Below are 16,897 nucleotides of genomic sequence, written 5' to 3' on the forward strand. Positions count from 1 at the left end.
GGGGCGAAGCCCTTGCTGGCCGGGCGGCAGCGGCCGGGGAGCCACCTGCCTGCACCTCAGGGAAGAGCCAGAGCCACCAAGCAGAGAATGCAAACTGCGCCTTTCCTCCTCGGGCCCCTCGAACGTCCCGCAGCCTTTGCGCTCCAGAAACCCTTCCCGGCCACAGTGAATACGGTGAGACCGTAACGTCTGTGCCCACGGAGGAGTGAAAGCGAACGGGTCACAGAAAATGATGAGACACGCTTCCTGGTCGCACACACGGCCACCTCCTCCATCTCTGCCCCGCAGGCCCGGAAAACACCGACCATGGAGACACAGCCCGGCAACCAGCTTTTTGCTAGAAAATTCTCAGGAGACATGAACCAGACTCAGATGGAGACCTGCAATCTGTTTGTGTAGCACGATCTCCTCGTTTCTGTTCAAAGCCTCTAAGACCCAGTGGCGAACGCCGCTTACTCAGAAAGCGTGGGGTGACAGCGGAGTGGGGGGTGGGGGAGGGGAGTGGGGGACGTGGAGAAGGCCGTGGAAGCCGGACAGAGAGAGGAAGGTTCTCCAGATTATTTGCGCCAATCTCGCTGCTCAAATGTCTGCTTCCAACCTGGGGAGCAGAGTTCCCCAGCATCTAATCTTTCTGTTGGCAGAGGCTCTTAGACAAGGATGGCCACTGGATCGACTAAATTACATTCGACGAATAGAGACGAGTATTTTCTATGGGCGTGACACTGTGTTGGGCGCAGATGATACAAAAGTGAGTAAAACTCAATCCCTATCTTGGAGATGTTCATAATTTCTTAAGAAAACATAAATAACTCCCTAAGCGAATAATCTACAAAGAACTAACTGGCTTCAAAGCAGAAATATTTAATCCGACCCTTCTTCCATCCACTCATTCATTCAGACACTTCAGGCCTACGGAGTTATACCAGCACGCTCCCAGCACTGATTTTAAAAATAGTGAATTATTGTCTTGTTTTCTCTTTTTTCCGAAAATATTTCGTTTCACTGATTGATTGCAACTTTCAAAATCTAAAACGAAGCGGTGGTTCAGGAAATGATGGATACAACGCTTTGAAATAGAAAATAGACACCTCACAATTTATGCATAGTTCTACAATTCTACAAATTTTTCTCAACCCTCTTCCAGACTACTGTAAAGCAGGCTTATAAATTAGAAAAGCACACTGACACCAATAAAAGGGACAGCTGACAGCAGAGAAAGAGGGTGGCAAGACTTTTAAAGCAACCAGAACTAAGGAAGGGCAGTCCCCGAGTCGGTCAGCGTGTAGCCATAGAGCTCCTGCAGGGCCATTAAGAGCGTCACCGGGGTTACTGGAGGAAGCAGGGACACTGACACTGACGTGGGTGAAAGGTGTCAGCTGACGGCAAGCGTGGTGAGAGGCGACAAGGTAAAGAAATCCCAAGAGAGCAGCGGCCCTGGGCTCTGCCCACCTCAGTCCCTGGGAAATCTCATCATCGTGAGATCGCTTTCCACAATGGTGGCCCTGAGTCATCAAGGGAAACTTTAAATCCTGTTCAGTATTCTCTTACTTTAAAAAGCAGGAAACGTTCTGGGCCAGGCCACTGAGTAATTCACTTTGGAGTTTCAAGGCAAGGCTAGTGTAGTCATTTACATACTCCTTAGCCGCTGTAACCTTTCTGATTAATCAGGAGTTTACAATGTTTTTGATCGGTAGACTTTTAAAAGAATTCTCTCAACTGAATATCAACCATGTTCACATATCATTAGAAATGGCCAGTCAGAAAACTAGATTACATTTTCCATATATTCCTAAAATTATTATTCTTAATAATAATAATTCCTAAAATCAGTTTTAAATACTAAACCTGGCGTATGGTGGAGAAAGCATTTTGTGTACAACTTATACAGTCAGAGAGACGATGGCGAGAAAGCTCGCAGCAGTAGGAACAGTGTGAAGATGTGCTTGGCATTGGCTCACGTGAACTTGAACTGACTGCACAGGACACCCCAGGTGAGGCCGCGGGGGTTGGAGAACATAAAACAGTGACCCCATGCCTCTAGACTTCTCGAAGATTACAGTGTTTTGTCCCGATATGCAAATCCTGCCCAGGACTTGGGGAAGGGCCACCCAGCCTTTCACCTGGAGGAAGGTGGCACTGGAACAGAATGTGAACCTGACAAACAGGCCCGTGCGCAGGGGAGAGAGAACGCCAAGCCCGCTCTGGGCCTCCTTCCTGGGCCCCTGACTGTCTAGGGTGTCATTTGAGGGAACACCCTGGTGAAAGCAGAAGCCGGTCTGTTTTGGGACAGAAGGGCGGGGACAAAGCCAAACACACCCTAGTGTCCTCCAAGCCAGATCTTACACGTGAGTTCTGGGCCCGTTTCCCTAACAACCACGGAAGCTTTGCAGCATCTTCCTCATAGGCTGTGGCCTCTCAAGTGGCTCCCAGTCCGCCCCATACACACCCATGGCGGGCCACTTCCTACCCCACCCCGCCCCGCCCAGGCAGGCTTAGAGAATTATTCAGAAGATAACCACTGTCAAGTTAACTCACCTCACATGAGTAAGACTTTAATTTCTAGTTCACCAGAGGATTCGACTTTATAATCACTGTCTTGTTCTCTATGGAATAATATTTTTTTCTGTTTTTTCTAGTTCTCGTGCCACGCCCATCAAGTCTCATTTAAGTTAGGTTACATGGGGGCTGATGATAGACCCTTGGTAGATTGTCCAGGACTTTTTCTGGTCTATTAATCATTTCAGATTTTGCTAACACCTCCAGAGGGTGAGGTAGGAAAGGGAAAGGCGTTATCAAAGGTAGAGATGACTAACGGACCAGAATTTTTTAAAGATAAAATTACAGGCATAGGATTACATTGTCATCCGCTTTGTGACTCTGTTTTGGAAAAGTACTAGCACACCGGCCGTCGCTAAACACGTCTACGAGATAGTTACGCAGCAACGTGACAGACACCGTGGTTCCTGGCCGCCGTGTCTGCGTTCGCCCACAGTCCTCATCTCTTCCTGCCCTGGTGGAATTCCCACTCTGTTTAGTTCGGTTTTCTGAGTTGGGACATCATCTTTCTCTGCTGGCTTCTGTGGTATTTACTGCATCTAAAATGAAAGATTCTGCATTTACATGTTGCCTGGAAAAAACCCAATGTCTCGCTCCCTTTTATTCATTCATTTGAAGTAATTATTGCTGTCACAGTCTCATGTGCCTCTTCCCCAAACCATAATGATTTGAGACTTACAGAGTATGGTAAAAGAGATGGTACTGTTTTTTCAAGCAGGCAATTTTGTGAAGCTAATGGTAGTAATCTGAGCCCCTTTTTGGTTTCTGAAGATTTCGTCTGTCCACATAATTTCTTACCTGGAGGCTAAGATCCTGTTCACATTCCTGTTCTCCATTTTCCTACAGAGAATGCAGGTGTGGGTGTGGACAGTGAGACACATTCGTTTCACAGAGATTCCTACATCCTTTGGCTCAGAACATCTCTGAGTTCTTTGTAATTAGTTTAAAAGAAACATGAGGAAAGGTTATAGTCTGTTCAAATAAACTACATGTTTCCCTTAGGAATTTATACTAAAATGTGTATTTATTTTTAAAAACCAAATGGTATGAATATAAGTAATGCAATACTGAGTCAGCCCAATGGTCTAACCAGCCCGCGGTTTCAGAGGCTCGTAGTATTCCATTCGCATTGGCCTCAGAAATTTGGGATTTGTTTCAAACTTCCTAGTTTCCTTAAATCTGGATTTATCACTCATAGATTCATCTACATCTTTCCTGCACTTGCTCATACCTCCAGCTCATATCAATTACAGACACGAGTTCAATGGCAGAGGCTCTACCCCCATCTGTCATCATGAGACCGCAGCGAGGGTTCTATACAGCGGGAAGGGCCGGGGCGAGCAAGCCAATCTCTCCGTCGTCCTTGTTACAACTAGTCACACCCCTCCTCACTGACTCACATCCTTGGACCCTCACCCCCACCCCAGCTCATCCAACCACGGTACCTGCAGACGCCTGGGACCTGGTGCCCTCACCAGGTCCGAATCCTGCTACGCCTGAGTAAGAGACCTGTAAACGGAGTAGAAAATTATCTGCCTCCCACATATCCACGGTGGCAGCTCCTAAGATGACCTCGGTGGTCCCTACCTCTTGGTATTTGTGGCCTTGTGCTACCTTCTTCCCTTAACTTGCTTCTAAGCAATGGAATATGGCAAGGTTGAGGGGATGTCACTTTTGTGATTTGGTCACTTACAGGAGAGATTTCCATCTTGCTGGCAGTGTTCTCTCTTAGGAAAAAATCCCCTTAAAAGGGGGGGGGGGCAAGAGGAAACTTTGGGAGGTGACGGAAATGGCTATGACGGTGGCAGTGATGGGTTTCATGGCTGCGCACTCATGTTCAAACTCCTTGAGTTGTGTACAGCTTTCTACGTGTCGATCATAGCTCAATGACACTTTAAAAGGAGAGAGAGCGTCTGACTCGAGGACGTAGCTCGTAGACAGCCTTTAGCTGCTGTACCTTCGGGATCCATCCAGCACCATGTGTGTGCTGAGGTGACGCGCCCTGGGCGTCTCCAGTGACGGAGCTGACTGGACAACCAGTGATGGGCCATTCCTGCCTAACGTGGGGCTAGAATAGGTAACCTTTGCTGTGGGGCCCTTGACCTACGTCATCTGTGAAGTACGATAAACGATTCTGGGAGGCTGTCCATGACATCACACCAAAATTTTAGTCTGTCACTCTGATTCCTTATAACTCAATTCCCTATAACATTATTTTAGTTTCAGGTAACATGATGATTTGATATTTGTATATATTGCGAAATGATCATCACACGTCTAGTTAACATCCATCACCAGTCACAAAAATTTTATTCTTGTAACAAGTACTTTTAAGATCTCCTTTCTTAGCAACTTGCAAATATACAATTCAGCATCATTAACTACAGTCACCATGCTGTCCATCACATCCCTGTAACTTATTTTACAGCTGGAAATTTGTACTTTTTAACCCATTTCGTCCCCTTCATCCTCCCCCCCCCAATTAATCTGTTCTCTATATCCATCATGTTGTTGTTGTTACTGCTGTTAGATTCTACATGAGATCATACACATATATCTTTCTCTGACTTATTTCACTTAGCATTATGCTCCCGAGGTCCACCATGCTGTCACAAATGGCAATGTTTTCTTTTTCTATGACTGAAGAATTCTCCATTGTGTCCATTTGCCCATCAACTTAGATTGCTTCCACATCTTGACTACTGTAAATAATGCCGCAATGCACAAGGGGCGCATATATCTTTTTGAGTGTTTTCATTTTCTTCAGATAAATACCCCGAAGGAGAATGGCTGAGCACGTGGTAGTTCTGTTTTTAAAATTTTGGGGAACTTCCACGCTGTTTTCCACAGTGACTGCACCAACTGACGTTCCCACCCACAAAGCCCGAGGGCTCCCTCCTCCACATCTCACCAACACTGGTCATTTCTGTCTTTTGAGGATGGCCACTCTGACGGGTGTGAAGTGGTATCTCATTGAGATTTTGATTTGAATTTCTCTGATGCTGAGCAGCATTTTGTGCGCCTCCTGGCCATCTGTATGTCATCTTCTTTGGGAAAATATATCTTTTCAGATCCTTCGCACGTATCACTATCTAACAGACTGTATATTTTACTTATTGTCTATTCCCCCCAGTTGAAGGTAAGCTCCATGAGGCAAGCGATTTTGTCTAATTGGTTTACTGCTGTTTCCTGGTGTTTAGGATAGTGCTGTGCACACAGAGAGCCCTCGAAACATGTTTACTGACTGACAGAATTGCTCAGTACAGTTTACACATTCCAATCAAAGGACAAACGGGTATAAAACGGGGGAAGGAGAGATACGGCTAAAGAACATTCTAACAATGAGAGCTATAACTGGAGATTTCGTTTAATATGTCTTCTTTCAATGCCTTATTTGCAATTTTCCAGCTGCATTCTTCATGACTCTCTGGGTTCCACAAGCAGCAGACGCACTGAACCAAGCTCAATTATGCTCACGACGCTCCTGTTTCGACCTGGAGTCCTTAGCCTCCTGGAGCCCCAGCAGAACGGCGTCCGCCTCTAGGATGGTTGTGTCTGCTGTCGCTCCCAGGAACCTAGACGTAAGTTCAAGATCTAACAGCCGCAGCCGGACTCTGGTTCCGACCTGGTACTTCCTAAACGGCAAAGAAAAATTCCATTAATTCTGCATATCGGAACATGCACGAAGAGTTTAAAGTAAAATCCAAACTCTAATTTTAATTTGTGTTGGCTCAGGATTAAGAAATTAACACTAGTATTTGAGAGATAGTTGTTTTTGACAGAAAAGTAGTTCAGTTATATCAGAATTTTCATCTTAAAGTTGCCTTTAAAGATGCTTATAACCAAGATAAAAATGTATTCCAAACTGAAATTCAAACAAGTTGGTTCTTGCAACTGACACTGATTTTAACGTGTCATTCATTTTTCAAGTGGGAGAGGGTCAAGGGGACAGAAAAGTTTCCGGGTACATTTTTTTCCTCTGAAATTAAAATCTTTTCCTCTGAAATTAAAATTTCCTCTAAAGGAAATTTTATCCAAGCAAAATGGAAAATAAAATCTAAGGGCAAAGCACTTAGTCCCGGGATTGACTGCACTGGAATTAACGAGTAATGCTGGCCATAAAACATGAATGATAGCTCGATTTGGCCAATAAAATATTCGAGTACGTCACAATACCAAATAAAAACTGATACTCATTACCTTTTCTTCTTTGATCGATTATTTTAAGAGTTTACATAGACAATAAGAAAAGGTACAGGAGAGCGAAAATACTGCTACCAAATGGAAACTACAAATCATTAAAAATCGATATTTATAGTTCGAATACTCCCAAGTTCATTTTAAAAGTAAAATAATTCTATACAAGCAGAAATTGAAGAAACAAGGTTCTCCCAAAAAGTCACTGGAAAATGACTTTGGTGGAGGCCATGTAGTGAACAGTCTCCACACGCTGTCTGCTTAGGTATTCGGAAGGAATTTTTAAAAGGTTCATTTGGCTTTAAGTTCTTTTTCTTTCTGATTATAGAAGTCAATGTCTTTTGGTAAAATTTGGAAAATAATGCAGTCAGTCATTTACATATATTTACATACATGTATGTGTGTGTATCTGACAGCATAGGTTATATTTTTCTGCCTTCGTTTAAAAAAAATTAAACAGATATCCTAGAATATTAGTTGAGGCACAGCTTTGTATTCTTAGAAAGCTGCAATTCTAGGACACATTCCGTAAGAATTTCCCACTGACAAAATCAGGTCCGTTCACAGACAAGGTGACACGGAGCCGCCTCCCACGCTGCCTGTGTGCTAACGGGTTCTTTCCCGGACCACTGACCCATTTAGTCAGCTTCCATTCACGGTGCCCCCCGCCCCCAGCAGCACCCACTTAGTGATCAAGTTTTATTCATGTTCTGACACGGATATTCCTTGCACTTGGCCCTTCGAGCCCTGTCACCCGTGGCTAAAGCCTTGCTAGTCACATCTGCCCAGGCGCCACATCCGACGTGCTAAGTGGAAACGGCCGAGTGTCCACGGGCTTCTCCTCCTGCATCCGCTGGCCCCCGCGGCTGGCACTGCTTGCGGGAATGCCCAAATGCCCAAGGGAGACCCAGGCCTTGCGGTCCCATCGCGGATCCAATCCCAGCCCTGCTGGGAGCCCCCTGCGTCACCTGCTTTCTCCGAAGCACAGTTTCCTCATCTAGAAACAGCGCTTCCGGCTGCTGTGACGGCTACACGGACGCGGTGCTGGAAACGCTCTGCACAGCAGGTGCGGGCGCGGGCGCCCTCCGCTCCTCGGATGAGTTACCTGTGCACTCTGACTTTCTCCCCGTGCTCCCCAAGATGTGGCACTGGGTCTGTGTCTGTGTCCAGTGTCACTGCGGCAGGCTATTCCTGTTGGTCTATTTCTTTTTAGTTATTTCTGGGAGTATTACTCACAGGTGGACTATAAACTAGCCATGATGAGGGGAACAGTGATTTTTTATAAAAAGAGCTGAACATGTCACAGACACTTAGAACAATTTTGGGTACAGTCACACTGAAGAAGCTCTCGATGCTGATGGCTCTCTGTCACATAAATGCTGGCAATCTCCAATTCAAAAATAAAAACAGAAACTCGATGAGGGCACAGTAGCTCGATAACGTGCCGCAGGCAAATCTTGGCCGCACTTTTAGACGCAGTGGCCATTGACAACACAGCTCCCCATCCTCTAAAAATTCTGGAAATTAGTCAGTGAGCTAGTAAAGAGGATGAAAAGCAAACCGCAGGCCTTTATGTATGCTGAATAAAGGAAGTCAACCGAATGTACATACGGTACATGAAGTAAAACAAAACATCTCTAGAAGATGCTCTGACTTCTGCTATTGGAAGTACAGCAGCCTGGACCCCTTTATCCACGGGGGATATGTCCCAAGACCCCAGTGGATGCCGGAATCCGTGGACGGTACAGAACCCTGTGTGTACTGTTTTTCCTATTCATATATGCCTGTGCTACAGTTCAATTGATAAAGTAGGCACCGTAAGAGATGAATAATGAAGAATAAGATAGAACAAGTACTACGATGTGCTGTACCAGGGTTCTGTGACTAGCTTTGGAGCCACTAGTAGGTAAAACAAGGGTGACGTGAACACAAGCTCCGCGGTGCCGTGACGGCTGATCTGATCGCTGTCCACTTAGGCGGCGGGGAGCGGGTACAGCGTGGAGACGCTGGACTACGGGATGACTCACGTTCTGGGGGGGACGGACCAGGACAGCGTGACACTTCATCACGCTACTCAGAACTGCGGGCAATTTAAAATTCACGAATTGTTTATTTCTGGAATTTTCCATTTAAAAGTTTTGGACCGAGGTTGATCACAGGTAACTGAAACAGGGGAAAGCAAAACCTCGTAAGGGGACAACAGCAGCTGTCCCACGGCCGTGGTGCTGGCCTTCCGCTTCGTGTTACGGTTACCGCTACGTCACTGTCTCCCACGAGCCCGTAAGCTCGTCAGGGCAGGCGTTAAACACACCTGTCCCTTAGCACGGGTGGAGAACACCTCCACCCAAAGGGCCTTGTGAACAGTGATTCCCACGCTTCCCGGTGTGTCGGAAGCGCCTGGGGAGCGTGTTTAAGATGCAAATGAAGGAACGGACCCCCAGAGAGTGGCCTGGCCAGTGTGGGCTGGGGCTTGGGAATCTGCCCTTTAGCAAGCTCCCCTAGCCCAGCCCGGCCCGGCCCGGCCCAGCCAAGCCCAGCCAAGCCCAGCCCAGCCCGGCCCAGCCCGGCCCAGCCCGGCCCAGTGATCCTGCTGCTGTCTCTTCTGGTCACTGCGCAAGAAAATCTGGCCCAGAATTATGTGTACGGTCAAGTGCAGGAGGGCGGGACAGCCTACACAGACACAAAGGGCCAGCAAGGTGAGGACCTCTGACGAAACTGGGTGGCTGTCATTAACTACTTTCGAGAGTAACACGCGTTTTCCGTAAGTGACAATAGCCTTTTAGGGTGAGTGATTCAGATGGCAGAAAAGGCAGGCAGTGGCCACACATCATGGAAAAAGGTGCCTAAAGAGAGTCGCTGCCACAGCCCACCGACCGCCTGGGCTGGGGCCGCCTCCCCGCGCGCATGTCCGTCCAGGGACACCCAGGACATGGACAGGCCGGCGTGTTTCCTCCTCCACGGGACAGTGGCCACGCCGCCAGTGTGGAGTTCATCCTCGCTTTAACTTTGAAACACTTCATTGGCGGGAAAGAAAGAATCCGTGCGCGTCTGAGAATCCGCCTCTGCCACAGCAGCTCGAGCTCCCTTTCGGTACCGTCGTCTGTTAACCACTTACCTGACTCAGTCTGCCCAGCTGCGTTTCCGCTGATCCGCATAACAAGGTTTGAAAGGAATTCGCCCGTGGACTCTTTGCCCAGATTGTCGGTGCAGTCTTTAAACGGTCACTTTATCCCCAGATCTGGGCCTCAGCATAAAAAGCCAGAAGAGGCAACGCACTGAGTAAGAGCAAGGACGCTAGGGCCGGACGCCTCGCTGTGTCCCGGCTCTGTGACCTCCAGACACGCAGCTCTGGGCTGCTCGCTTTCTCGCTCTGCTCCAGGCTCCTCAGCTGTAAACGGGGATAGTAACTGTGCCTGTCTCCCAGGTTCCTGTGTGCAAAGTGAGCGCACGCCAAACCCTGACGATGCTCGATACATGCTAGCTGTCATCAACCATCGTCATCGTCACCATCACCACCCCCACGATCACCGCGTCTGCACCGTCCTCAAAACAAGTGCAGTGACAGCTGCCACTCTGCTGCTGGAGTGACGGAGAGCGGAGCACCCCGCCTCTGACGCTGTTATAATTAAATCAACGACGAGCTGCCGCAGAGGAGACATTCGGGGGTGGGTTTTCTTCCAATATTTGCTTTGATTCAAGTCCTATTAATTTTCATGGTATAAGCATTTCTCTGTTAAAATACATTATAACATAATGGTCTACAAAAACGAAATGCATTTCTTTTGAAATGAATGTTGAATTTCCTTTGAGGATGTGAGGCAAAATAGCACCGAACAAAGGCAAGTCAAATTCAGAGAACTGCGCGTTTAACAGGCCGCATTTCCCGGCATGAACTACGGTGTGACTGGAAACGAGAAAGAAGCACAAACCGCCAGGCGCACGAGGGCAGCGCTTTAAGCGACTGACTGTTCTCTTCGCCAGAGGCTCCGGGGAGATTGAGGGGCAGGGGGCGTGGCTCAACGATCTCATCTCCTACTCTCCTCCCCTTTAATTCTTGATCGAGTCGGCCTTTTATGAATCTCCTTTATTTTCAGAGTACACCACTTCTTGGAAAGGGAACGTGATAATTACTACGGGTTCATTATTTGTTCTTCCAACAAGCATTTTTTAAGCTTTTTAAATTGACCATTTTGATAGTATACTTAACTTCTAACTAACTAACTGACCATCTCCTTCCTGACTTTAAATACCTGAATCTATCTCCCCTATGTCTTCTTTCTATAATGGGGTCATTCTTATATTTAAGTAGTTTTTTCTCATTTCTTCTTTCTATAATGGGGTCATTCTTATATTTAAGTAGTTTTTTCTCATTCCTTCGATGATAGCAATGGACACTTTAAACAAAATGGACAAATGTCCATAAACATAATCTTGCTACAACTCCAAAGGATTACCTGAAGGTCTTCTATGGCTCTCTAAGATTAAGAAGTCCCACTCTACGTTTTTCTTCTTTTTTTTTAGGCGAGGCAGCCCTTGGTTGACCTCACAGATGGCAAGGACCCTGTCAGCTTACAATCCCTTATTTTTTATTTTTTTTACACCTACAGCACCTGGTCTTCCTAGGTGGTCTGCCATCCAGGCCGACCCTGCTTGCACTCTAGGTTTTAAGTCTGTTTATCTTTCTTGAGGTAAAAGAAAAGGGTCCTCATTTCATCTATACAACATCATGGCCTCATGTTAATTCTTTCTGTTGTTTCATTTCCAATGTGCTTCTTAAGGAAACCCAGGACTTCACTGAACAGCTCACTGGGCCAACGCTCACAGCCACACAGCTAGAAATTAATTTAAATTTATTTTAAAAGAAGGCATAAGAAAGAAGTCCATAATATATAGAAGAAATGTTTCTTTCATTATTCCTGGTCATTTAATTAAGTCTAACCCTAACAAGAATGAGCAAGGACAGGTGTTAAAAGAACTTAACAGCATTATGTTTTCAGTTTAAAAATATGGAAAAAGATAAATCAAGAAAATGTACCCAACAAAGAAACAGGCTTAAGATCACTGTCTTAAGAGGCTGGATGGGCCCGCCATCTTGAATACTTACCCCATAATGGGCTGGAACTGTTTAGGGTGCTGTCCGGTTGTCACGATATGGGGCTGACATTTAGAGAGGGCGGGGGCGGGGGGAGCGTGATGCAGACGGTCTGTAATGCACAGATCTGCTTTTTACAACGGAGTTGCCCTGCTTCTGAACTAGACGTTGATGTGGGTGAAAAACGTGCTTATAATTATCTAAGCCAGGAACTATGTCTACCAAAGGTAAAAAGAGTTTGCTTTTTAATAAAAGTTCAGGCATATACTAAATTTCTAAGAAGGCATATACTAAATTTCTAAGAATGCAATCACTGTGTTACTTGATGGAAGACTGACTTGGTTTGGAATCTTAGCAGGTGTTATTCACTGGTTCAGAACACATCGCCACGAGCAATATTACCACTCCACTTTTGTTTTGTGTCCAAGGTGCCTCCCTTATAGTCTGCCCTTGGCTTGACCTTTGCTTTAGTAGATCAGTCTCCTCTGTAGCTGCCATCTAAAAACATGGTTGATGTCCTTATCTTTCAGTGAAATGCTTTGAAACCTAATTAAAATATCAATAATCCCAAAACACTGCTGCCCGACAAAAATTTCTGTGATAAAACAAAATACTTTATATAATGTAGTTATTGAGCACTGGAACTGTGGCTACTGTGACTGAGGAATTGAATTTTTAAATTATTTTTAATTTAATTTAAATTTAAATAGCCATGTGAGTACATCTCTAGATTATTTTATTTTTTATTTATTTTTTTACGCCTACAGCACCTGGTCTTCCTATGTGGTCTCCCAAGTACTAACCAGGCCCGACCCTGCTTAGCTTCCGAGATCAGATAGGATCGGGCTTGTTCGGAGTGGCATGGCTACAGACTCTAGATAATTTTAAACCGACAATAAAAACAGTAAGCATCCCTGTCCCACAATATATCAATATACGTTGTGGCAGAAACGCTAGTTTTACAGGAAAAATAGCACTCTGAAATAATTTGTTATAATAAATACTACTAATTAGAAATAGCAATAATGCACAATTAGATCCATTTTTTTGCCATTACTAACCCCTCAAACATTTCTTCCTGTTGTTTTGCATTCTTCCTCAAATCTATGTGACATTGTACTTGACACACAGCAACTGAACTGTCTTATTAGATATTTAGAGGTTAAAATTAAATTCTCCATAAAGATAGCTTCCGTCAATGTTTGACGCAGAAAATTAAGACACATGGAAGTCAAGTCACTTGCTTAATGCCACAAAGTAGTATAAGAAGACTCAGGGTTTTTCCTCTTCCTTTTCTTAAAAGTTCTCAATTACCTGTGACTTCTTGCAAGAACTGTAAACTTAATCCCTTGGGGGGGGGCGGGTTAAAATTTATCACTTCACATAGTCTTATAATGTCTTCCTTTTGAAATAAAATGTAAGCCATGCTGCTGCCACTCAACTCATTAATTGTTCCCCATTAGAAAAATGACTGCATTTAATGGTAACAAATAATGAATTAAATTATCAGAAAAAAATCTCCATGGCTTCATGCAATGTTGTCTATTATTTTCATATCTTTTTTTTTTTAATTAGAAAAAGTCTCGGATATTAATTTTTCAGAAATCTTATGTTTCATACTAAAGTCATTAAATACTGTTGTTTTGAAAGGCAAATAGCCTTGGTTTTACTGCTCAGTGTGTTCCTTTAACTTCATTCAGGTGCAGGCCGCTGGCTGGCGTCTGTGAACTCCGGCCTAGGTGACTCAGCCTTGACCATGACCCCCCACCCCCTCAGTCCACTGCGGACTTTGCAGACCAGATGCTGCCGTTACTGAGTCTGCACAAGTCTGCACGTCTGAGCTGTTTAGGAAAAGGGCAATTAAATCTGGTTCTGCATTTCTGCGTTAAGGACATGGTTTAAAGACTTTCCTTTGGAGAGGTTTTTGACATTCCTTCCACAGACATTCTGGAACATCTGTCAGTGTGTGCTGGTGGTGGTTCTCAGACTTAAAATAGAGACTCTCTCTGACTAGTTCTTTGACACAAATATATTAAAACCAAGCTAACAATTACAAGGCTTGGACTGAACCTCAGTATCCAAAGAGAATGTTGTGAGAATTCTGACTTTGCTGGTCAATTTAACTGTCTTGCCATAATCATAATTCTCAGAGGGTTTAAAAACAGTTATTTTGAAATCACTAACCATCTATATTTTCATCTCAATAAGTTAAAAGTTTAAAACGTTTTCTGATTTTCTTACAATTCCTTAAAGTTTTAAGACTTTAGAAGTAAGTTTTTTTTTTGAAGATAAAAAATACTTCTAATGGTTTAATTAACACCAATTTGTTTTTTCTAATTTGTATGAATGTTCACAGTAATGTTGATCTATATGTAACGGCAACAGTGTAGTGGGGGGAGAGAAGGAGGGAAGGAGGGAAGGAGGGAGACAGAGGCCTTTGTTTCTTAAATGAACTATCTAGGCATTCTTCATTAAAAAGCCCTGTTAGAACAGACGAGGTCTTCTGCAGTTCTATAATTTTATTCTACTTTTACACAATTTTAAGTGTTTGAAAACTGATATGGTATAGAGTAACATTAAATACAAAATTGATAAATGTATATACAAATGCAAAAATTTAAGACTTTTTATTAGCTGCATAAAATGTGCATAGCCTTAAATATTCAACTCGCAGTGAACCTTTAACTGCGGACGGACTACCTGGTATACTTCAGACTCGCCTCGCTCTTTCAACGCAGCGCCTGCCACGTTCCCTTCCTGGGCTCACCCCACCCAGGGCTTCCTTCTGGTCACCCTGTAAGACGCCTGTGGAGAGGCTCTCACGGCCTTACTCCCCCTACCGCACGTGGAGCACAGCAGCCATGGTCAGCAACGTAAAGGTGGAGGGCACTCATGAAGTTCTACGGCTCTCCAATGCCTCCGCTCTCTCAAATTTAAAATACAGCACAAATCCTAAGTCCCGATTTATTATCCCAGGTCGTCAGAAGATGTAAATGAGAAAAATTATTATAATCATCACTTCTATCTGAATTGTTACCAAAAGCCCTTTGAAAAAACTACTGATTATCCCTTTAAAAATACTATATAGGGTGTGCCTATCAATGAAGCCAAAATAAACAATGCTGTCAACTGGCAACTGGAAAGCTACATGCTCTCGGGCACTAAGCAAAGGATACTTACTGTTCGTAACATCAAGCTGCATTTCCTTGACTGGGTAAGAATTTTAATCTTTTTTTTCAAAGCATCTATTTATGATTTAAAATTGTAAATAAGAGTTTTTTTATTTGCTTTTATTTTTATTTAGGAGGCTGTGGCTATTCCCTTGGGATTAGATAATGATATTATTTTAAAGCTTTTACTACCCAGAAAACAACATTCGAACAAATCAAAATTCCGAAAGAACCGTGTTAGGTTGGCATTTTGGCTAATATAAGTATCTCTGAATAAATTCTTATGTTTTCAAAGGAAAGCAAAACAAGGTAGAAGAACAGTGACTTAAAATTGTTTTCTTCACTACTCAAAAGGGATTAGGGGTCCCTAATAAGAAACTCTTCGTCTGACAAACATTCATGTCCCCTCTTGAATTCTACTGAATTGCGGTGGCCTGCATCTAGCTGTCCCTGCCCATGTGAACGGACTTCCCAAATCAGTGTCTGAACGGGGGGAGGGGGAAATCTCAAGATCCTAAGAGCTTTTCAACTTGCCAAGAAAATGTGAGTGAACAGCAGGATTCTGTTCAGACAGCATATGTCTTGTATCGGTAGCTAAAGAAAGCTATAGTCTATTGGTAGTGGTTAGAGATAACTAAATTTTTGATTTAAATAAATGGACAGTGTTTAAGAACAATTCTCCTCCCTAATGCACTCGCTGTATGTGAAGAGCCCTATCACCATTCTGTCACCTTGGGCAAGGTTGTCTTTATAGCGAAATGGAACCCCAGAGGCTTCAATTTCTTTGAAGCATATATCTGTTACCATTACATACCAAGCAGATAGTCAGGAGGTGAAGTATAAGGCCTGTGATCTTCAGAGTTCAGAGTCTAGTGGGGGAGATAAGCAGCTACAGTGCGACGTGGAATGTGCCATGCTGGAGGCACAGGGGGCTGCGAAGAAGTCCTTAGGGAAGACGGGTCAGGGCACCGTGCAGAAGAGCTGACATTTATGTTAATTTTAGAAGGAACGGGAATTCAGCAGTGAGGCAGACAGGAAAATCGAGACCTACCTCGAAACCCAACCTCCATGAGCAAGGCCCTCCTCCGACTACTCCAGCCTAAAGATGTACATCCTTTTACCAAACTTCAAGTTTGCCAGTCCACTGGGCCATGAACGTGGTAGTGCGGAGACAGGGCTTCTACTGCGGTCTTGAACCACGATTTTAATCTCTCATTACCAGGAACTCTGAACGAGCACACGCCTCGTTCTCTAACTCGAACGAAGGCGTCCTGAAGGTAAGGATCATACCTGATGGTCCTTCACGGAGAAAGAGCAAGTTAAGGCTGCTCTGATGTGGAGACAAAAGGATGTAGAAGAGAGTGAGCTTGTGTGTGAGAACCAGGAGCTTTACCATCAGGTTCTGCCTCCTCCTCCTGGTGAATCTCTTGGGGTCTCACCTTTTTCTAGCGAAAGATAGTCAGCTAGATATCCACGGTTCTCACAAGCTCCAAACCACCATGAATGTACCAGTTCAATTTCTCATTCAACAACCCATCTAATTAGGGGTTGTTGAATGATCTGACAGTTTCCAGTCTCTGCTACCTTTTATAAAAGTCTCCTTTCCCTTCTTGTTCAGATTTTATGCAAGCAATTAAAAGGCCGTAAACGTTCATTCAATACTATATTTAACATAAAAGGGGGGAAGAGAGGGACAAGTAAAAAAATTCAATTAACATCCCTGTTAACAGCCAATACAACATGGCTAATTGTTCTCCTTCAAGTAAACTATGCAGAAGACCAGAACAGACAACGCTGGCAAGCAAATTAAAGAATACTCACCTTTGCTCTCTAATTAGTAAATTTAAACATATGGTTTAAACATTTCACAATACAGTATTTA

General features: G+C 44.3%; 1 protein-coding gene and 1 pseudogene across 2 annotated transcripts in view; both read right to left on the minus strand.

Annotated features, from left to right (window-relative positions):
• Positions 1-16,897, minus strand: part of HEY1 (hes related family bHLH transcription factor with YRPW motif 1) — a 168,858-nt gene that overhangs the window by 86,813 nt on the left and 65,148 nt on the right. Inside the window, exon 3 of one of the 2 annotated variants that reach the window (XM_011376258.2) lies at positions 4,838-6,191. The exons of the other annotated variant lie outside the window; for it this stretch is intronic. Within the exon in view, the coding sequence (XP_011374560.1) occupies positions 6,020-6,191 (172 nt within the window). The 3' untranslated portion in view covers positions 4,838-6,019. Of the gene's footprint in view, positions 1-4,837; positions 6,192-16,897 lie in introns of those variants that run through there. 2 annotated transcript variants of the gene reach the window in all.
• LOC111729936 lies at positions 12,604-12,718 on the minus strand (annotated as a pseudogene).

This window comes from Pteropus vampyrus, unplaced genomic scaffold (assembly GCF_000151845.1).
Source record: "Pteropus vampyrus isolate Shadow unplaced genomic scaffold, Pvam_2.0 Scaffold290, whole genome shotgun sequence".
Lineage (NCBI taxonomy): Eukaryota > Metazoa > Chordata > Mammalia > Chiroptera > Pteropodidae > Pteropus > Pteropus vampyrus.